At 39.8% G+C, this 24,421-nt stretch overlaps 1 protein-coding gene across 2 annotated transcripts in view; it reads right to left on the bottom strand.

Moving 5' to 3' along the window:
* Window positions 1-24,421, bottom strand: part of dlp (glypican dally-like) — a 477,280-nt gene that overhangs the window by 24,286 nt on the left and 428,573 nt on the right. Inside the window, exons 1-5 of one of the 2 annotated variants that reach the window (XM_053771626.2) lie at window positions 18,908-19,199; window positions 12,174-12,335; window positions 9,394-9,628; window positions 9,044-9,200; window positions 3,098-3,263 (exon numbers count right to left, since the gene is read on the bottom strand). In XM_053771626.2, the coding sequence (XP_053627601.1) occupies window positions 3,098-3,263; window positions 9,044-9,200; window positions 9,394-9,628; window positions 12,174-12,321 (706 nt within the window). In that variant the 5' untranslated portion in view covers window positions 12,322-12,335; window positions 18,908-19,199. Of the gene's footprint in view, window positions 1-3,097; window positions 3,264-9,043; window positions 9,201-9,393; window positions 9,629-12,173; window positions 12,336-18,907; window positions 19,200-24,421 lie in introns of those variants that run through there. The other variant, XM_053771625.2, reaches the window with a different exon arrangement.

Genomic DNA, 24,421 nt, shown 5'->3' on the forward strand with positions numbered 1-24,421 from the left:
CCACTCTGAAACCTCCTTGCTCATCCTCAATCCTACATTCTGTCTTACCTCTAATTCTTTCAATAATAACCCGACGGTACACTTTTCCTGGTATACTCAATAAACTTATTCCTCTATAATTTTTACAATCTCTTTTGTCCCCCTTCCCTTTATATAAAGGGACTATACATGCTCTCTGCTAATCCGTAGGTACCTTCCCCTTTTTCATACATTTATTAAACAAAAGTACCAACCACTCCAACACTATATCCCCTCCTGCTTTTAACATTTCTGTCATGATCCCATCAGTTCCAGCTGCTTTACCCCCTTTCATTCTCCGTAATGCCTCACGTACCTCCCCCACACTTACATTCTGCTCTTCTTCACTCCTAAAAGATGGTACACCTCCCTGGCCAGTGCATGAAATTACCGCCTCCCTTTCTTCCTCAACATTTAAAAGTTCCTCAAAATATTCTCGCCATCTACCTAATACCTCCCTCTCCCCATCTACTAACTATACTATACTATAATTTTTCATTGTCCTCTACCATAGTGACTTTCATGCTTATTTTAGCGTCATCTACAAATGATGATACGAAAGTGTGATGGGTGCTTTGATCTATCTGCTATATGGATGAGAAACAGCAGAGGTGCCAGGACAAATACTAGTCAATTCTGGCTCAGACACAGATTTACAAGTACGTATATGTGAGAGGAGTAAATCATCACAGTAGTCAAAAGATGGGTCCAGGAGCTGTAACTCTCTGGCAGAAAGGCAGCTAAGTAAATACTGGTGCCCTGGTAGCCGAGTTACTTCACCATGGTTCACACTGTTATTTCAATGCATGTCCCCTCCACAAGTTGCTATTATTATATACAAAGACATCAGTGACAGGCTTAACCTTTTCGCTACAGCATAATGTTCATAAACTCTTCTCTCACAGACAAAATGGTGCTCTTTATCATAACAAAACATTCACAGTTTGTCTCTACTCCCCTCTCTCTCCCTTCTCCTCTCTCTCCCTTCCCCCTCCTCTCTCTCTTTCCCTCCCTCCCTCTCTTTCTCTCTAACATTCTTCCCTTCTTTAGTCCTTCCCTCCATCCCACCCTCACTCACTGCATCCATTTATTCCATCCTTGCTTCACTCAGTTTTCCTTTATTCACCTTCTCTCTCACTTGCTCCTTCCCTCATTTATTCTCCCCCTCCCTCTGAGGAAGTACCCTGGCAGCAGGAAAGGTTAATAAACAGATATAAGCAAGGTTGACCCATTACAGCAGTCTTGGTACACTGGTGGGCCTAATTACAAGGGCTGCCCTAAAACACACACACTACTTGATCATGGCATTTTATGGATGGCACTCAGCCCTCCCTACCTCCCCCCTGTTAGGTGCTACAGCGCTGGTACAACAGTGTAACAGCAGGTACAGGAGTTGTCAACCCCTGCAAAGGTAAGGGGTGGTACACCCAGGTAAAGCATGTTAGAAAAATATTAAAGCAATGTAAACATATAGCATGATATAGCTGTGGCCGGCTTTGAAGGTTTCTTACCCTTGCAACATGACCTAGGACCAGTCTTTCCTACTGACTCACTGCCCCATGTAGCCATCACAGTTTGGTTATGTGGTTTGGTTATTCAGTGCTTTTAACTGTCTGTTACTGCCATTACCTATCAGCCAGCTCTGCAACCAGCAACTAGCTACGGTCAGCCGGGCTGTGGTTCATACGTTGGAATGCGTGGGGTCAGCAGTAACAGTCTGGTTGATCAGGTCCTGATCCACCGGAAGGCCTGGTCAAGGATTGCGCCGCAGGGGCGTTGACCCTCAGAATGGCCTCCAGGTAGACTCCAGGAAGGTAGAAATCAGTCACAGTAATGCAGACAATACTACAAATAGTGCAGACATAAATCCCAATACGGTATTACAGATATCAGTCACAATTATAAATCAAGGCTCATACCATAGCTATAATTTATTGCAAGTCATAGGCTGTAATTCACAACAAATTTTGAGGAAAAGAAATTTCCCTGCTACTTAGGCCGAAAAACAAATGAGTTTCACGGAACCCTTTAAAAGAGTAGTAAGTTGCCACCAACACTTCCCTCACCACCACAGTCACTATGAACATCATCACCCCTGACATCACCACAGTCACCATCACAGACACCAACACCATTCCCCACCATTTGGACACTGCTGGTGAATAGTGTGTGAGGTGACTGCCACCATTCACTCACCCCAGACTCATTTATCAGCGCTAACTTATTCATAATGCACCAAACAAACTCAACACCTCACTCCAAGGCAACTGTATCCTCTTATTTTCTCACTTCCCTTTATTTCCTGTCTCCCATTCCTCCGTCAAGACCCTCCATCCCCCCTCCTCCTCCTCCTCCATTACTCACCCTTTTCACACAGCAAACCTCTTACACACACCTTCCTCACAGATGTTTTGGGAAAGTGTATTCTACATATCAGTATTTTCAATGCAAAGTGTGAAACTATCATACAATTCATTCACACTGATGCTTGAAAATTTCAATGTTTTCAATGCAAAGTGTGAAAGTATCATACAATTGTATAAAATAAATTGGTATACTGATATTCAAGAAAAAATAATTTTACACCAGCTATAATAAACACTTAAAACAAGGTTTATCGACTCCCTAAGCCTGCCTTCTGAATTAACACTACTAAACTCTCAGGTCTCAGCAAAAATTAATGCTTTTAATGACATTGCCAAAGTGTATTTGGTGTAGCTAATTTTTATTTCTACCTACACAACAATTAGTAAATAACAGAAGAAGAACATACCAGCAGACCTGTTTCAGTTTTTTTAACTTTACTGCCGTCTCCCATTAAGGCAGGGTGACCCGAAAAAGAAGAAACAGTTTTTCTCTTTTTTTTTTTGCATTTAGCAATTTATACAGAAGGGGCTAATATCCCCTTGCTCCTGGCATTTTAGTTGCCACTTAAAACACACATGGCTTGAACTTAAATGATTTGCTGGTATGTGTCCCAGCCCGGGTCTTTTCCAGATGGTGACCCAGTCCACATGGCTAACGGAAGAAGGACTCTTCTTCACACCTAATTCAATAGGGTAATAAAATAAATACATACCGACATAAGCAGTCCAGTGTGATACGAGAGGCTGGTGGTGAACCAGGCAGAGGTTGATAACATCTTGGCAGTATGGTAGGCATGGCACCACTCCCTGGTGACCTTCACATGTAGCACAGTGAGTCATCCTCATCAATTCATGGACACAACTCACGCTTGGGTTCACCTGTACCATATAAAATATCACATAAAAAAGGGAGCTTACAAACATATCAAGTTTTGACCAAATATTAATAAACAACAAGTAAGAGGGAGGTGAAAGTGTATAAACTAAGGGAGGAGGAAGTTCGGGTGAGATATAAGCGACTATCGGCAGAAAGGTGGGCTAGTGCAAAGATGAGTAGTGGGGGGGTTGAAGAGGGTTGGAATAGTTTTAAAAATGAAGTATTAGAATGTGGGGTAGAAGTTTGTGGTTATAGGAGGGTGGGGGCAGGAGGAAGGAGGAGTGATTGGTGGAATGATGAAGTAAAGGGTGTGATAAAAGAGAAAAAGGTAGCTTATGAGAGGTTTTTACAAAGCAGAAGTATTATAAGAAGAGCAGATGAGTGGGAGAGGCACTGTCAAGAAATTTTAATGAAAATAAGAAAAAATTTTTGAGTGAGTTAAACAAGTTAAGAAAGCCTAGGGAAAGTATGGATTTGTCAGTTAAAAACAGAGTAGGGGAGGTAGTAGATGGGGAGATGGAGGTATTAGGTAGATGGCGAGAATATTTTGAGGAACTTTTAAATGTTAAGGAAGAAACAGAGGCAGTAATTTCATGCACTGGTCAGGGAGGTATACCATCTTTTAGGAGTGAAGAAGAGCAGAATGTAAGTGTGGGGGAGGTACGTGAGGCATTACGTAAAATGAAAGGGGGTAAAGCAGCTGGAACTGATGGGATCATGACAGAAATGTTAAAAGCAGGGGGGATATAGTGTTGGAGTGGTTGGTACTTTTGTTTAATAAATGTATGAAAGAGGGGAAGGTACCTAGGGATTGGCGGAGAGCATGTATAGTCCTTTTATATAAAGGGAAAGGGGACAAAAGAGACTGTAAAAATTATAGAGGAATAAGTTTACTGAGTATACCAGGAAAAGTGTACGGTAGGGTTATATTTGAAAGAATTAGAGGTAAGACAGAATGTAGGATTGCGGATGAGCAAGGAGGTTTCAGAGTGGGTAGGTGATGTGTAGATCAAGTGTTTACATTGAAGCATATATGTGAACAGTATTTAGATAAAGGTAGGGAAGTTTTTATTGCATTTATGGATTTAGAAAAGGCATATGATAGAGTGGATAGAGGAGCAATGTGGCAGATGTTGCAAGTACAGGAGGGCCCCACTTATACGGCGGGTTAGGTTCCAGGCTACCGCCGTAAAGCGGAAACCGCCGTAAAGTGGAACACCCTTTTTTTCCACTTACAAATGCATACAAACACTAGATAACAAGTTTACACTAACATATATTATGTTAGCAATAGAACCAGACATCAAAAAAACAATAAAAAAGTACAATACACACATAGTGCACTCATTACTTACCTTAAAATATTTATAGTCTTAATCTAGGGTGAGACAAGTAGTATTTATTGTAAGAAATCAAGTGTGGTATGTATGGTAGTCAGCCAGGCTACCATACCAGGCCACCCCACCCACACATACTATTCTATGATATTTAAGCATCCCAGAGCGATAAAATGTATATACAGTTCACTCATTACTTACCTTAAAATATAGGGTGAGATGAGTAGTATTTATTGTAAAAAATCAAGTGTGGTATGTATGGTAGTCAGCCAGGCTACCATACCAGAGAGAAAGAATGAGTGCATGAGAGAGGACAGGTGCAGAGTTATGTAAACAAACCAGGCAAAGGTAAGTTTTGTAAACGAAGTGTACACGTCTGGTTTGTGTACAAGTTACATTGTGTACAGGTTGTCTCTACATTGATACGGTAGAATAAATAAAGAAGAACACTCCCATTCTCATGTAACATCATTTTGAGAAGAAATGATGCTCTGAGTGAAGGCAATGGAAGTAAGTCACTCTGACTTTTTTGGGTTATCCTAGGTTCTCTACACATATGTTATGTATTTATGTTATGTATCGTGTTTATTATATAATTTTGAAAAAAATATCACGGATGGATTAATGAAAATGTGTATATTAACGTAATATACAACATTTAATGATACACCGAGCTCAGACAGCGTAAACAAACAAACTGAACAGGTTGTGGACGATCACTCGGTCAGGCGAAATAGACGGTATTAATACGTGTCCAGTTTTAGTTCATTCATGTACATTTGTAAGAGTTTGTGAAACTTTTACCTTATAATATTTTATTATTATAATAATTAAATCACGAAACAAATACTCTTACACTGTGTACAAGTTAGTACAAAATTATAGCTATAAAGTGAAGGCATACGAAAGGAATATTTTTCTACAGTTATCCCTAGTAACAGGTGACGGGCTAGAGAAAACGTAATTCTTCCGACACTTCTACAAACCGTTTGGTAAACATCTCATATATATTTGTATAAATTTTTATACTGTGGGTGCATGTATCATGTTTGTGTGTTACATAATGTGTTTCTTATATAATTTTGAAAAAAATATCATAGATAGATTAAGGGAAATGTCTATATTAACGTAATATGCGACATTAATGCGCCCAAGAGATTATTATTATTATTATTATTATTATTATTATTATTATTATTATTATTATTGCATGAAGAGTAGAGAGACTTAGTGATTTTAATGTGTACCTACATGCCAGCACAGTGTGTAAGTTTATTTAGGTACAGGTGTACACAAGTTTAATTATCAAGTACAATACATATAAAATATACAATAACTTTAAAACACTTGAAATTTTGGAAAGTTTCCAGACATAATAAGGAGATGTGCTCAGGGAGAATGTAAACAAACTCGGTGGGCAGCTGTGACCGTATTAGAAAGACAGGTGGGGGGAGCCGTATATCGAGTTTTGGTCATATTTGAAATGTCCGTATTAGCGGAACGCCGTAAAGCGGGGCCCTGCTGTATATGGAATAGGTGGTAAGTTATTAAATGCTGTAAAGAGTTTTTATGAGGATAGTGAGGCTCAGGTTAGGGTGTGTAGAAGAGAGGGAGACTACTTCCCGGTAAAAGTAGGTCTTAGATAGGGATGTGTAATGTCACCATGGTTGTTTAATATATTTATAGATGGGGTTGTAAAGGAAGTAAATGCTAGGGTGTTCGGGAGAGGGGTGGGATTAAATTTTGGGGAATCAAATTCAAAATGGGAATTGACGCAGTTACTTTTTGCTGATGATACTGTGCTTATGGGAGATTCTAAAGAAAAATTGCAAAGGTTAGTGGATGAGTTTGGGAATGTGTGTAAAGGTAGAAAGTTGAAAGTGAACATAGAAAAGAGTAAGGTGATGAGGGTGTCAAATGATTTAGATAAAGAAAAATTTGATATCAAATTGGGGAGGAGGAGTATGGAAGAAGTGAATGTTTTCAGATACTTGGGAGTTGACGTGTCGGCGGATGGATTTATGAAGGATGAGGTTAATCATAGAATTGATGAGGGAAAAAAGGTGAGTGGTGCGTTGAGGTATATGTGGAGTCAAAAAACGTTATCTATGGAGGCAAAGAAGGGAATGTATGAAAGTATAGTAGTACCAACACTCTTATATGGGTGTGAAGCTTGGCTGGTAAATACAGCAGTGAGGAGACAGTTGGAGGCAGTGGAGATGTCCTGTTCAAGGGCAATGTGTGGTGTAAATATTATGCAGAAAATTCAGAGTGTGGAAATTAGGAAAAGGTGTGGAGTTAATAAAAGTATTAGTCAGAGGCCAGAAGAGGGGTTGTTGAGGTGGTTTGGTCATTTAGAGAGAATGGATCAAAGTAGAATGACATGGAAAGCATATAAATCTATAGGGGAAGGAAGGCGGGGTAGGGGTCGTCCTCGAAAGGGTTGGAGAGAGGGGGTAAAGGAGGTTTTGTGGGCAAGGGGCTTGGACTTCCAGCAAGCGTGCGTGAGCGTGTTAGATAGGAGTGAATGGAGACGAATGGTACTTGGGACCTGACGATCTGTTGGAGTGTGAGCAGGGTAATATTTAGTGAAGGGATTCAGGGAAACCGGTTATTTTCATATAGTCGGACTTGAGTCCTGGAAATGGAAAGTAGAATGCCTGCACTTTAAAGGAGGGGTTTGGGATATTGGCAGTTTGGAGGGATATGTTGTGTATCTTTATATGTGTATGCTTCTAAACTGTTGTATTCTGAGCACCTCTGCAAAAACAGTGATAATGTGCGAGTGTGGTGAAAGTGTTGAATGATGATGAAAGTATTTTCTTTTTGGGGATTTTCTTTCTTTTTTGGGTCACCCTGCCTCGGTGGGAGACGGCCGACTTGTTGAAAAAAAAAAAAATTATCCTTTCCTATACAACATACTGCCATTTGACTATGTATATTAACTTTCTAATGACACGACCAGAATAACTTTTTTAACATTTCCTTTAACACAATCAATAACATATTTTTGTTTTAAGTTTGGTTAGGTCACATAAATTTATAGAAACATATTTTTCCACAAATAAGCAAATTAAGAAATAACCACAGCACAACTGGCAATATCATAGCTGAGAATAACAAAGAAACTTTCAAATTGATGAGTATCACTCATGGTACTAGAATGGGATGTACCACAGCATTCATAGCCTACTTCTATATTAATATGCCAAATTATATTGAATCTTATCTAGTTGTCTACGTCAGAAGTAGAAAACTACAAGAACCAAGGAAGCCAATCTTACAAAGCAATCCTAAAGCACATATAGTAGCAGTTGTGACAGTGGAAAAAAAAAAATCTTACAGAACTGTATTCCTTATAAGTAATGAGCCACAATAAAATCTCATTATAATACCAAGACATGAGATGCTATGCAAAACACTAACAGGGATCTAAAATAAATCACTGGAGACAAGAGAGCTAATACAAAGCTAGAAAACTGCACAGTACTGATCTTCAAAAAGTGAAATAGACAAGACTCACTAAAGTACAGACCAGTATTGCTGACATGTATACCCCTCACAGCAACAGAGAAAATAATATGGTGTAAAATAGCAAAACCCTGAATAACTAATTTTTTAATATAAAGAGCTCAATCCTGCCTAACCTATAGTAAAGGAATATGATGAGATGAGACAGAAGAAAGAATAGGCAGACTGAATATTTTTAGAAATTTCTGACAATTACTCATAAAAGACTAATTTTTTTAACAAGTGCCATCTCCTACCTCTGGCAAGACACCACTGTCTTGCCAGAGGTGAGGCAGTGGTAGTGTGAATGATGGTGAAAGTGTTTCTTTTTTGGGTCACCTGCCTCAGTGAAAGATGGCCTGCATGTTAAAAAAAAAAAAAACAACTGCAAGTGACTGGGAAGCAACACCAATGGAGGTAAGGAGTTCACTACCAGATAAGGAGAATCGCTAACAGACTTCTAACTGTCTTAAGACAGAGCTTGATAAGTTCCCCACATAAATTCCTGATCAGCAGGGCTGTGGTATCTATGGTGGACAGTGTGAGGCCATCACCAACAGACATTAATCAGGCCATCAACTGGGAGGCCTGGTTCTGGAACCGGGCTGCCAGGGCAGAGACCCTTAGAACTGTCTACAGGTAATGGATAAGAGATCAGCCACAAAATAGAGGGAAGAGAGTCAAAGTGAGAGTTGGTGTCAGGATGGAGAACAGTAGCAAATAGATTACCATACACAAAATAAAAATAACTTGCAGAGATAGGAACAAATCCTCTGAACAAATCCAGTGACAAAATACATGAGAAAAAATATAACGCTTTCTAAATTAGTTGGTATTTAACATTTTAAAACAACATTCTGTATTCACTTAAAAATTCAACATATTTAAGATGCTGAATAAGAAATATGACCAAGCACAAGTCATAAGCACAGTACCTTGAGGACATTTCGCACCACATCCCGTCCTGTTGCAAGCCCTTGAACAAACGTACGCAGAGCAACAAAACTGCGTTTTATTTGAGTTGTTAACTTTTTGGGAACATCTCCAAATGGTTTGAGCTGCTCCATATGACGAGTTGCACATCGTAAATATCTGAAAAAATAATACATATAAAAGTAAATTTCAACTTAATATTATACAAGTGTCTTGCAATGGTACTTAAAATACTGAACAGTTATTTGACAAATACAGTACACAAAAACTTATACTGTACTTAGCTTGCAGGCCTGGCACAATGAAATTGCCTTAATGGTTAAAAAACTACAGGAAATTTTTTGGCACATACCTCGCATTGAAAGTGTACTGTGAATTGAAGACCGTAAACATACGCTGATAAAGTCGTTTGAAAAAGTCGTCCATAGTCTCCTGTAGATCAACCTCACCAGTACTGAAGTACTTCTCCAGGTCATCGTAGAGTTTAGTGAAGACATAGGCATTTTGCTGGTAAATAATTCCATATGTCTTTTTGAACATCTCATCAAAGCTTTTCCTACTGTAATTTAGCAGCTTGGCAAAGACCTCTGAAAGACAGGACAGGTTAATTACATGCACTTTGCTGAAACTAATACCAAACCATTGCCAAGACTTAGATTTACTATCACATAAATAAAATAAAGAGAAAATCATATTAATTATTAATCAATCTAAAAATAAGTTATTCATGTTTTAACCACTTCACTGTTGTGACCCCCCAAAATTAGAAGTGCTGACAGTATTGCAATTTAAAAGAAAAAAAAATTTTCTGAAATGGTAGAGAATCCTTTACTGAAGGAAGACATCAAAAATGCAAAATTTGATGAAAATTTACGGAATTATACAGGTAAAATAGGCATCGGTGATTTTGCCCACTATGAAGCCTATTTTAGGCCAATTCCATTGGCCCAATTACTTACTATTTCATTAGTTCTATCAATTGTTCTATCAACTGAGCACAAGAAACTGCCCCTTCAACTATCATAATTACCCTGTACAGTACCGGGAAGTCAGTAATTTGGTCAATTTTACACAAAATTTAATATGTAAATCCCAACTTAGAAACAGTCTAAAATAAACACTGTAGGCATTCCAGCAATAAAAGTAAAGTAACATTTCTTCTTATCACTATGGCCCCAGGCCTGTCCTATATCTCACAGATAATTGAAGTTTTACCCAATTTCTTGACAAAATACAATATAATAAAGAATGACTGGTCATGGTTCAGGCCATCCAAATAACTGAAGCAGACCTAAAAAAAAAAAAAAACAGATTGTGAATGGGGGAAGGGGGGGGGGTGATGATTGTAGGATCCCTGCCCGTGCTCAGGAAAATCGCCAAAAATTTAATAATTCTGCTACTTTCAAATCCACTTCAGGCGGTCAAAGTCATAAGAATGGAGGAACACTGCAGAAGGCCTACTGACCCATGCAAGGCAGGTCCTTATCAAAACGACCTCTACCTAAAGCTACCCAAGAAATAGCTCCCGTACCCAATGACACCAATCAAACCCAGCCCCTCCCACTCATATATTTGTCCAATCTCTTCTTAAAGCCACCCAAGGTCCTAGCCTCTATCACCCTACTGGGAAGACTGTTCCACGCATCTACAACTCTGTTAGAAAACCAGTACTTACCTATGTCCTTTCTAAATCTAAATTTATTCAACTTAAATCCATTATTTCTGGTTCTTACCTGGTTCGACACCCTCAGTACTTTACTAATATCTCCTTTGTTTATGCCCGTCATCCACTTATACACTTCAATGATATCTCCCCTCATTCTACGTCTCTCCAGAGAGTGGAGATTTAAGGCTTTAAGTCTATCTTCATACGGGAGATTCCTTACACAGTAAATCATTTTAGTCATTCTTCTCTGTATGTTCTCTAACGAGTCTATATCCATCCTGTAGTAAGGGGGCCAAAACTGAGCAGCATAATCTAAATGAGGCCTCACTAGTGATGTATAGAGCTGTAAAATAACTTCTGGACTTCTGTTACTTATACTTCTTGAGATAAATCCAAGTAATCTGTTAGCCTTGTTGTGCACACTAAGGCACTGCTGTCTTGGCTTTAGATTTCTGCTTACCATAACTCCCAAGTCTTTTTCACATTCTGTATGATCAAGCTCTGCTTCACCTAGATTATAGCTTCGAGGGTTGTTTTCATTATCAAGAACTAGTACCTTATTTAGTAAGTTTATTCACGTACAGGTACACAAATAGTTACAAAAGTTGTCATACATAGCAGCATATATGTAGATTACCTAGGATTACCCAAAAAAAAATCAAAGTTACCTATTTGGCTTATTTCAGCTAATAAAACCATTAAAAACTACCCCAGAAAACATATCGCAGCCAGTAAATTAATCCAAACAGCACCAGTGGTTTGCTGTTCCCATTATGGGGCTCGATAATTTTTATACTGTGCACACCCACTGCACAGACCCGCTGTATCATGTCTAGGTCCAAATTTGCCGATCACTTCATATTTGAGGGCGTTATGATTTAAGACAGGTCTAGGTGAGCGATACTTGCATCAATGACATCAATCCTACATCTACATAGAAGTCAGTGAAAAATTTAAGATTAAAACTGTATTAGCAAAATTACTTGGAGTGACATAAAATACACTTCAAGTCCTTTTTGATAAAAACAAATAGTTAATGAAAATATTATACAAGCACACTGGGTGAAGTAAAACACCATACACGCACAGGCAGTCCACACTTGAAGAGGCTCTATTAAAAAAAAAATTATGTAATACAAATTTTTCATAATGCAAATCTTATACCATAGACTTTTATTTTAGTAAGTTATATAAACATAGATACATTTTTGCTCTTCTGTCACAACTGGAGCCGTGACAGAATATACACTTTGTGATTGTGCTTTTTTACTAACTCGACCATGTCTGAGCAGTGTTAGGTTCCCATAATGTTAAATTTATGTTATAGTGTATTGTATTGGATTATTATTATAATCAAGGGAGAAGTGCTAGGCCAGCGCTGTATAGCCCTTGTGGCTTAGCGCTTCTTTTTGATTATAATAATAATAATGGAAGAGAATAAATAACCTACAGAACAGAGAACTTACCATGCAGTTTAGCATTCTTCTTGCCAAGGAGTCCAGCCATGGGGTTGAGGAGGTTTCTAAGGTTGGTATCAAACTCCTGGCGACTCTCCACACTGAGCATCCGTTCCATCACCTCGGTACAGCATGTTGACTCCCCACTGCTGCACATCTTCAGGTGGTCCCCTGAAATGTTCATACTTCTCATTTAGTCTTCGCACAAGCATAAGAAAAGAGAAGCTGACTCTAGAATAGACCTACTGACACAAACTAGGATGGTTCTACTGAATAGGAAGGACCTACTCTCACGAAGTTCTTCACTTAAATGATTGGCAGAGTTCCACTATCTACTATCTTACATAAAGAACTAATTTACAAACTGCTAGTGGAAACTAGACAGCATCCATCCTGGATGAGTACATCTGGTTTCATCTGAAATTTGTGATTACGTGAAGCGTTTCAGGCACTGTATTGTGAGTTATTCTCCACAATTCTATATATATATATATATATATATACATATATACATATATACACATATATACATATATACATATATATACATATATATACATATATATACATATACATATATACACATATATATACATATATACATATATATACATATATACATATATACATATATACATATATATACATATATATACATATATATATACATATATATATCATGTGGGAGTTCGATACGTGGATTAGGTAAGAAATACTCACGTAGGCTGTTATTACGTATAATTGCAGTTATGTGGACAGAGCCCTTGCCAGCCGTACCTATCTCACTCGCTCCTCTCGTAATACTGACTAGCCGGCTGCCCAGTACCCAGTGTGAGGGGGCCTTTGATACTGCTGAGGTCAGCACAATATGAATTCAGATAGTGACTCAGGCAGAGACGGTTGGTCGTCGAGTCAACGGTACCCTGGTTACTGGTAACTGGTTACTACTACTGAGAGCTCGGCGACGCTAACGTATGTCGTCCCGACATACAACTAATACAAACTAGAGATGGCAGGTATACGGCTTGGGCTGATTCTATACAATGTCAAAGTACACAACAATTAAACATTATATATACATAAGTAGAACATTGAAATGAAAGCTTACGTAACTGAAACTGTAATGCAATACAAGGTATACTATAGTACAACTTAAAACTCAACAAATGAACAACGAACTCAACGTTGAGATTACAAGTGATAAAAAAAAAAAATTTTGATCGATCGATCTGTATTCATGTGATCTACGGATTCTGAGGAAGGAATATATACAAAGAAAGAGTTTTAACAGAAAGGCAGATTCGGTGCACGCAAATCTAGACTGTTAACTCTCAGAATGCGGAGAGAACATGAACACAAAAAAAAATTCTTGAATACTGATAAGTTGATACTGTAATTATTCATCTATACAGGTTATTTACATTTAACCCCAACTCTGCTAGGGTAAGATTGGCATATGCAGAATGGGTGTCATCTCTGGGAGGATCAAACTCTGTAGCATTGGCTAACTCATGCTGTATTTGAGGCAAATCTGAATTGGAAGTTACAAATGATACTTGAGGATTTCTCAATACCTGTCGTGTACGTAGGGAATAACGACATTCAGGTTGATCGTCTGACTGAGTATCAGAGGAAGAGAGTACAGGATCAGGAGGATTATCAGAGTCTGTCACATTAGTCTGGGTTGGAACATCATTATCATCACATACTAACTTCATATGATCCAAATGCGATTCTTTATACAGACCAGTATTAATCTCTCTAACCTTATACTTATTACCAGTGATATGTTCAACTACTCGATAAGGACCAACAAACTTTTGATCAAGCTTTGGCATTGCAGACGTTTTGTTAAAGTTAATCAGCATAACTCTCGAACCTACTTTGATTTTGGATGGCTTTGATCGAGTGTTTGCGACTCTTGTGAATTCTGCTGTTGATTTATGAAGTGTTTCACGGATTCTTCTAAAAACACTTTGAGCTAAGCTGGTACGAGTTGCTATGAAATCATCAGGGTTGTAATTTGGTTTCGGATTAGAATATAACAACTCATAAGGCAAACGTTTATCTACACCATACAATGCATAATGTGGAGTGTCACCTATAGAAACATTGTAAGCAGAATTTATAGCACACTGCACATCAGGTATAACTTCATCCCAAGTTTCACTGTTGGGATTGATAGTGGCTCTCAAGACATCAAGTACTTTCTTATTGGTTCGTTCCGCTAACCCATTGCTGGCAGGATGATGAGGAACAATGGTGGATTTAGAGATCTTGTACAAGGTACACAAATTTTCAAGAATTTCATTACAGAATTCACCTCCATTATCTGTTACTAGGGACTTAGGGGTGGTATGCCTGCAGATAATGCGTTCTTTAAACGCTTTAGCTACTGTCTCGGCAGTCTTATCTGCAATAGGAACTAACTCACAATATCTGGTGAAATGGTCTACCATAACACACAGATGTTTGTTACCTTGGAGGGAACATTGGAAATTAGTTAACAAATCTAGCGCAACTCTTTCCCAAGGTTCGCTAGTAGTTGGATACACTTGGATTGGATTAGGACCATTAGCATTGCCTTTATGTTGCATGCAGACACTACATTTCCTAACATACTCAGAAATATCAGTTGCCATTCGAGGCCAAAAGTATTTCAATCTGGCTTGTTTTACTGAACGATCCATACAAGGGTGTGCAACACCTGGTACATCGTGAACTAGCTGTAAGGCTACATTCACTAGTGACTGTGGAATTACTAACTGGTATACTCTTCTGCTAGGAGTACCCAACTCGGCTGTTCGATACAGTAATTCTTGGTTCATGACAAAGTCACTGATGGGTGCTGGTGGCTTCACATTCAGAATAAGATCTTCCTGGAGCAGGAATCGAATCACACCAGACCACATGGGATCTGTTCGTTGAGCATTCTTTACATCTTCAGCACTAAATGGAGGGTCTGCAGTTACTATACTAACATGTCGCAATAAGGCATCTGCGACTACATTGGACTTGCCAGGTAAATGCTCAAAGGTGGGATTGAACTCTTGGATAGTCAAGGTCCATCTAGCTAACCTTCCAGTAGGTTGTTTGTTCTGGAATAAGGGTATCAGTGGAGCATGATCTGTCAAGACATGAACAGAGTACTGATAAATAATGTCTCGGAAGTGCTTTAAAGACCATACTATTGCTAAAGCTTCTTGCTCAGTTACTGTATAATTACGTTCAGCCTTTGTAAGGACTCGGCTAGCAAATGCAACTGCGTTGTACTTGCCATCGGTCTTCTGAGCTAGTACGGCACCTATGCCAATTGAACTAGCATCAGTTGTCAGATAGAAGGGCTTAGAAAAATCTGGAAATTTCAAAATTGGAGCAGATGTTAGCTTTTCTTTTAGAGTTTGGAATGCTCTTTCTTGACGGAAGGTCCAAACAAAAGGAGCATCTTTCTTAAGCAACTCAGTTAGAGGAGCAGCTATGGAAGAAAAATTGGCAATGAAAGATCTATAAAAACCTGCTAAGCCCACAAAGGATCTTACGGCATCAGCAGTTTTGGGAGTTGGAAAATTTAGTACTGCAGTTACTTTACTTTGGTCAGTCGTAACCCCTCTAGGAGTGACTACGTGACCAAGAAACTTAATTTCTGATCTGAAAAATTGACATTTTGACAGTTTGATCTTTAAATTGGCTTCTTCAAGCTTACCAAGTACTACATCAAGTCTTTTCAAGTGTGTATCCACGTCTTTAGACATGACGATTATGTCATCTAAGTACACCATAAGTGCATTACCTATGAGACCTCTAAAGATATTAGTCATGAGCCTTGAGAACGTGATAGGGGAAGATCGTAATCCAAATGCCATACGGAGGAAGTGATAATGACCTGTAGGAGTGGAGAATGCAGTTAGTTCTTGGCTGTCCTCGTGAAGAGGGACTTGCCAAAACCCTTGTAACAAATCTAGGGTTGAAAAGACTTTGTTATCTCCGATATTACGTAAAAGATCACCCAGTACAGGGAGTGGAAAGCGATCTGGAATGGTTTTCGCGTTTAACTTCCTAAAGTCAATTACTGGGCGCCAAGTACCATCCTTCTTAGGTACTAGTATCAAGGGTGCATTCCAAGGGGAATTGCTAGGTGCAATAACTCCATCATCAAGCATTTGATTGATCAATTCTTCTGCGACAGCAACTTGTGAATGAGGCATTCTGTACGCAGGTATGTAGATAGGTCTAGTACCAGGTTCAAGTGGAATACGATGGGACAATAAGTTCGTTATACCCATCTTCTCACCTGGTAAAGCAATGGCTTTACGACGTTTGTTCAACAGAGTCAACAAACGCTTGACTTCATCTGGGAAGTCAGTGGGAGCTAAGTCTTTCTCCTCAACTGGTGGAACAGATTGATCCAGTGAAGTGGATGAGGTCTCCCCGGCAGAAATAGCACCGACCCACTGGTCAGGTGACAACTCATCCTCTACCTGAACAGGGTAAGGATAGTGAACAAGGTCAACAAGATTGGTATTTGCTCTAAGGCGAACACTGTGACCAGAAGTGTTGGCCAGGTAGAAATGGATCTTACTATCTCTTACAACATGTAAGGATGGTTCAACAAATAGACCTTTTACTTTGCAGGAATCACTGTCAACTAGGACGTTATCACCATCTGGAACACTAGGAACAACTACAGACACTCTAGTGAGAGCACTAGCCGCAACAGAAACGTCTTTCTGCAGACGGCATGTGACATCAACAAGAGATGGCATTACTAGTTGCAAGTAATTGCATTTATCATGTGGGAGTTCGATACGTGGATTAGGTAAGAAATACTCACGTAGGCTGTTATTACGTATAATTGCAGTTATGTGGACAGAGCCCTTGCCAGCCGTACCTATCTCACTCGCTCCTCTCGTAATACTGACTAGCCGGCTGCCCAGTACCCAGTGTGAGGGGGCCTTTGATACTGCTGAGGTCAGCACAATATGAATTCAGATAGTGACTCAGGCAGAGACGGTTGGTCGTTGAGTCAACGGTACCCTGGTTACTGGTAACTGGTTACTACTACTGAGATATATACATATATACATATATATACATACATACATACATACATACATACATACATACACCTCAACGCTGTGACTAGCCAAGGACTTGAACCCACGTTGTTTTGGCCTGCCTCATGGTGAGCGAAAATCACATGACACTAACCCACAGGACCACCAAATCCTACAAGAATCAAGCACCCAGCAGAACTAGGTGTTTTACCTTGATCCCAGGACATATAATGGTGTGGGTGCCTCTGAGCTAATTTCATTCTACTCCCCGTTTGGTGTACTAAGTCTCCACAAGCAGTATTTTATATTATTGTAACCACGAACGAGTCACAGTGTTAGAGATTAAATACCACTCGTTCATGGTTGCAATAACATAAAATACTGCTTGTGGAGGCTAAAACACCAAACGGGGAGTAGACTGAAATTAGCTCCGAGGCATTCGCACCACCATATGTCCTGGGATCAAGGTAAAACACCTAGCTCTGCTGGGTGCTTGATTCTTGTAGGATTTGGTGGTCCTGTGGGTTAGAGCATCACGTGATTTTCGCTCACCATGAGGTGGGCCAAAACGACATGGTTTCGAGTCCTTGCCTAATCACAGTGTTGTTACTGATTAAATACCACTCGTTCATGGCTACAATAATATATATATATATATATATATATATATATATATATATATATATATATATATATATATATATATATATATATATATATTATAGGTAGTAGGTTGGTAGACAGCAACCACTTAGGGAGGTACTACCGTCCTGCCAAGTGAGTGTAAAACGAAAGCCTGTAATTGTTTTACATGATGGTAGGATTGCTGGTGTCTTTTTTTTCTGTCTCATAAGCATGCAAGATTTCAGGTACGTCTTGCTACTTCTACTTACACTTAGGTCACACCACACATACATGTACAAGCATATATACACACCCCTCTGGGTTTTCTTCTATTTTCTTTCTAGTTCCTGTTCTTGTTTATTTCCTCTTACCTCCATGGGAAGTGGAACAGAATTCTTCCTCCGTAAGCCATGCGTGTTGTAAGAGGCGACTAAAATGCCGGGAGCAAGGGGCTAGTAACCCCTTCTCCTGTATAAATTACTGAATTTAAAAAGAGAAACTTTCGTTTTTCTTTTTGGGGCCACCCTGCCTTGGTGGGATACGGCCGGTTTGTTGAATATATATATATATATATATATATATATATATATATATATATATATATATATATATATATATATATTTATATATATATATATATATTATATGTATGTATGTATTGTGCCGAATAGGTAAAATTGGTCAATTAGCAAGAACTCATTTAAAATTAAGTCCTCTCTAGATTTCTCTCTTATACGTTTAAAGATATATCTTTTTCATTTATGTTAATGTAAAAAATAATAATTTTGTACCAAAAAAAATAGAAAACTTGCCTGACCTTATTATAACAAGCGCAATTTAATTTAGCCTAATCCAGCTAAATATATTTTAGATAAGTTTACAATAATTTAATAATAAACACAATGAAATATATTTTTTTCGTTAGGTTCAGAATGATTTTTGCGAATCTATTGCATACACAAATTTTCGCTTGCTTTATTCAGCAAGAAGAGCGTTGCTATTCTTTAAGCAAAAAATCGCAAGTTTTACCTATTCGGCACGATATATATATACACACATTCTTACTTCTCTTGTTGCTGCTCCACGACCACCGTGACCTTGCATATCTTCTGGCGTCGCAGTTGAGAGACAACAATAATGTCTTGGATTTGTTTAGTCCTCACGTAGGTGGGTGTAGGTGGTGGCGAGGTCTAGTACACCACCACCTTCACGCGTGTAGGTGGGTGTAGGTGGTGGCAAGGTCCACTACACCACCACCAACACACGTGTAGTGGTAGCGAGGTCTACTACACCACCACATGTGTGGGTGGTGATGAGGTCCACTACACCACCGCCACCATCACACGTGTAGGTGGGTGTAGGTAGTGGCGAGGTCCACTACACCTGGGCTACTCAATTGGTGGCTCGAGGTCCGAATCCGGACCTGCTGTGCTCTAGTTGAACCGCGGGCTTCAAAAGAAAGCTGAGTTAAAAAACAGGATCCCCTACGAATTTTCCCAGGCTTCACAGATTAGCAGTCTAGATTCTCACAATGTTTGGGTCCACCTACTACTGCGAGTCTGCGTTCTCAACTATGAACTAAGTGAAGAACAAGTTCCGCTCCTGTATGACCAGTTAAAACCTCCGCTACTGTCTTTCACTAGCTGTTACTCCATTAGTACCAAGATTTCGGGAATTAACACGAAGCAAGAAGTGTCATTTCTCTCACTAAACTAGCATAACAGAGCAACAGGACACAGATACATATACAAAGGCAACTTACCTACAGTCATACACACATTACATCAGTCGTGTTTATCTTTACATGTTAAAATTCGGAATTTTTTTTTTTAAGTAAACTTCAAATCCTGTTGTAGTATAATTTTTATTATATACCATTCTGTTAATCAGTATATACATCATTTTTTCAGTTTGAAAATTCCATTTAAACCAATTTGAGTAAAAAAAATCCAAAACATGTTCGATATAATGTAAAAATTATTTTTTTCCTCACTATTTATCTTCGTATTTTGTAAATTTTTATAAGACGAGGACTGAAAATAAGTTTATAGAAAATTAGTCCACTGCCCTATACTCGGATTTGTTGTTTTTCATGATTTCGGGTAAAAAATGTATCCGGACCATTGGACACATTGGTGCTTGTCCAAGTGGACCTTTGCTCATAGTAGAGTAGCCCCGCACTACACCATCACACATGAGGATTCTTGCACCTGGCATGGGGAAGTACCTGATGGGTCTGAGTGCCTGGTGAGTACCTGTGCCTGGCATCAGGAACACGGGATACAGGAACACTGGGTGCAGGAACACGGGGTACAGGAACACGGGGTACAGGGACACGGGGTACAGGGACACGGGGTACAGGGACACGGGGTACAGGAGCACGGGGTACAGGAACACTGATACGGCAACACGGGGTACAGGAATACTGGGTACAGGAACACGGGGTACAGGGACACGGGGTACAAGAACACTGGGTACAAGAACACTGGGTACAAGAACACTGGGTTCAGGAATATGGAGTGGAGGATGCTGCGTCCTCAGAAAAATGACGCAGTAATTATTGTATATATATTTCCTCTTTATTGTAATATTATATTGCTAATATTATTTTCGTTAATAGCTAAAGCGTAAATATCATGCTTTATATTATTAGTTGTTTTATATCTTTAGCTACGCACATAGGTTGGAAGGTAACAGCTGGACTACACTCTGTGCTCGCTAAAAAGAGTTTTGATTGGATACCTACGATGCAAACTACCGCTCGTTTGTTTTATTTCTGGCGCGTGTGGTAAGCCATCCAGGACAATTGAAATCGCACCTGCTGTTTGTTTTCTCTTGCTGGACCTCTTCAAGGCAACATCTCTGCTTCCTCTACTGTCTGGGAGAATGTTGTTCTCCTCTGCTTGTGTTATAATTATTCTCTGGTACAGTATGTCTCCGGTGGTGAGCCTCAATATATATCTCGTAACTGTGCAACATTGTTAACGGAGTCTTATTTAGAGCTAGTGATTTCTGACATTTTGTGTCATGACACACACTTTATGCTTCAGGTCCCGAGTCTAACTCTACCTTGTTCTGACTGGCATCTACGAAGTGTCGTAGTCGGAGTTTGGAAGTTCTTGAACTCTGATTCATTAATTTGAGCTTTTTTCCCCCCCTATACGAAGGACTTATCGAATGCCCCCCCCCCCCCTCCGGCTAAGGTCGCTTTTACCTTCTTTGCCTGAGGCTGTGCTGCTCACGGCTGCATTGTACATTTTGCTGTTTGGTGAACAGATCGTCTTACTGTTCCAGCAAACTGTTTTATTGCCTCTCTCTGGGTCACAAGTTAGCTGATTTAGTAATTTTTGTCAGTCGAGTCAAGCCGAACACACACACACACACACACACACACACACACACACACACACACACACACACACACAATTCTTCTTGTACTTTTGAGTACAATTCAGTACAGTAACGTACCGGATGGTACAATTTCTTTAATATTATTATAGAGTACAGTATCATAAGTGCTGACAACACAGTTAAATTAAATGTACAGAATATTAAATACACTAAGATATGCGCAAGAACCTATTTCCTTAATTTCTAAGTTTACGTTTAACTGTAAATATTACACCCAGGTACGTTTCTGTTATTAAAGTTCTTAAGTTTGTTTTAATCAAGCAGTTGCATACCACAAACCAAGAGTACTATAAGAAGACCTGTATGGTACAACATAATTGTTCATGAATTCTTACGAAGGCAGTAACGGGTTAAATGCTAGAGGAGGATCAGTAAGTTGATCTAGTATTCTCTGATACATATCTATGCTAACAGATGTGTCATTTTTTAACACCGGAACACTGGTATAAAAACACGAGGTACAGGAACACTGGTACAGTGACTGAGGTAATGAGACGGGGAAGCTCAGCACCGTAGACTTCACCATGGTAATACCCAAAACCATTACTTATGTGAGCTGAGAAAATCTGATGAAAACAAAACAGAGAGAGAGAGAGAGAGAGAGTGTACTCGCCTAACTGTACTCACCTAATTGTGGTTGCAGGGGTCGATTCATAGCTCTTGGCCCCACCTCTTCGCTGGTCGCTACTAAGTCCACTCTCCCTGCTCCATGAGTTTTATCATACCTCTTCGTAAAGCTATGTATGGATCCTGCCTCCACTACATCACTCTCCAGACTGTTCCACTTCCTAATAACTCTATGACCGAAGAAGTACTTCCTAATATCCGTGTGTGTACTCACCTATTTGTACTCACCTATTTGTGGTTGCAGGGGTCGATTCATAGCTCCTGGCCCCGCCTCTTCACTGATTGCTACTAGGTCCTCTCTCTCCCTGCCCCATGAGCTTTATCATACCTCGCCTTAAAACTATGTATGGTTCCCGCCTCCACTACTTCACTTTCTAGGCTATTCCACGGCTTGACTACTCTATGACTGAAGAAATACTTCCTAACATCCCTTTGATTCATCTGAGTCTTCAACTTCCAACTGTGACCTCTTGTGTCTGTGTCCCATCTCTGGAACATCCCGTCTTTGTCCACCTCGTCTATTCCGCGCAGTATTTTATATGTCGTTATCATGTCTCCCCTGACCCTCCTTGCCTCCAGTGTCGTAAGGACGATTTCCCTCAACCTTTCTTCGTAGGACAATCCCCATAGCTCTGGGACTAGTCTTGTTGCAAACCTTTGCACTTTCTCTAATTTCTTGACGTGCTTGACTAGGTGTGGATTCCAAACTGGTGCTGCATACTCCAGTATGGGCCTGACGTAAATGGTATACAGAGTCTTGAACGAATCCTTACTGAGGTATCGGAACGCTATCCGTAGGTTTGCCAGGCGCCCGTATGCTGCAGCAGTTATCTGATTGATGTGCGCCTCGGGAGATATGCTCGGTGTTATACTCACCCCCAGATCTTTTTCCTTGAGTGAGGTTTGCAGACTTTGGCCGTCTAAACTATATTGTGTCTGCGGTCTTCTTTGCCCTTCCCCAATCTTCATGAGTTTGCATTTGGCAGGGTTAAACTCAAGGAGCCAGTTGCTGGACCAGGCTTGTAGCCTGTCCAGGTCTCTTTGTAGTCATGCCTGATCCTCATCCGATTTGATTCTTCTCATTAACTTCACATCGTCCGCAAACAAGGACACTTCTGAGTCTATCCCTTCCGTTATGTCATTCACATATACCAAGAACAGCACAGGTCCTAGGACTGACCCCTGTGGAACCCCGCTTGTCACAGGCGCCCACTCTGACACCTCGTCACGTACCATGACTCGTTGTTGCCTCCCTGTCAGGTATTCTCTGATCCATTGCAGTGCCTTTCCTGTTGTGTGTGCCTGATCCTCTAGCTTTTGCAGTAACCTCTTGTGAGGAACTGTGTCGAAGGCCTTCTTGCAGTCCAAAAAAATGCAGTCGATCCACCCCTCTCTCTCTTGTCTTACTTCTGTCACCTTGTCATAAAACTCTAGTAGGTTTGTGACACAGGATTTTCCCTCCCTGAAACCATGCTGGTTGTCAATTATACACTTGTTTCTTTCCAGGTGCTCCACCACTCTCCTCCTGATGATCTTCTCCATGACCTTGCATACTATACATGTTAGTGATACAGGTCTGTAGTTTAGTGCCTCATGTCTGTCTCCCTTTTTAAAAATTGGGACTACATTTGCCATCTTCCATACCTCAGGGAGTTGCCCAGTTTCAAATGATGTGTTGAAGATCTTTGTTAACGGTACACACAATATCTCTGCTCCCTCTTTAAGGACCCACGGAGAGATGTTGTCTGGTCCCACCGCCTTTGAGGTGTCAAGTTCGCATAGCAGCTTCTTCACCTCCTCCTTGGTTATATGTACCTCATCCAGCACTTGCTGGTGCACCCCCCTGCTCTGATTTCCTGGAGTCCTACTGGTTTCCACTGTAAATACTTCTTTAAATCTTGTGTTGAGCTCCTGACAAACCTCCCGGTCGTTTCTTGTGAATTCCCCATCACCCTTCCTCAGTCTGATTACCTGGTCCTTGACTGTTGTTTTCCTCCTGATGTGGCTGTACAACAGCTTCGGGTCAGTCTTGACACTGTGTGTGTGTGTGTGTGTGTGTGTGTGTGTGTGTGTGTGTGTGTGTGTGTGTGTGTGTGTTTGTATTTTCTAAGTATTCCTGATACTGTTCCTCGCACAGTAATGAAAAACATTTTTCCACTTTAAATTAGGTTAAAAATTTCTACGAGGATAATATTAGGTGGCAGACACTGCCACCAACACTACATTGTTGTTACTGCACCGGCAACTCTCTCAAATGTTGAAGTTTTCCACTTCTTTGAATGCCAGGATAATTCTTTGAATGCCAGGATAATTCTTTGAATGCCAGGATAATTCTTTGAATGCGAGGATAATTCTTTGAATGCGAGGATAATTCTTTGAATGTCAGGATAATTCTTTGAATGCCAGGATAATTCTTTGAATGCCAGGATAATTCTTTGAATGCCAGGATAATTCTTTGAATGCCAGGATAATTCTTTGAATGGCAGGATAATTCTTTGAATGCCAGGATAATTCTTTGAATGCCAGGATAATTCTTTCAAT

Source organism: Cherax quadricarinatus, chromosome 5 (assembly GCF_038502225.1).
Source record: "Cherax quadricarinatus isolate ZL_2023a chromosome 5, ASM3850222v1, whole genome shotgun sequence".
In the NCBI taxonomy this organism is placed as follows: domain Eukaryota; kingdom Metazoa; phylum Arthropoda; class Malacostraca; order Decapoda; family Parastacidae; genus Cherax; species Cherax quadricarinatus.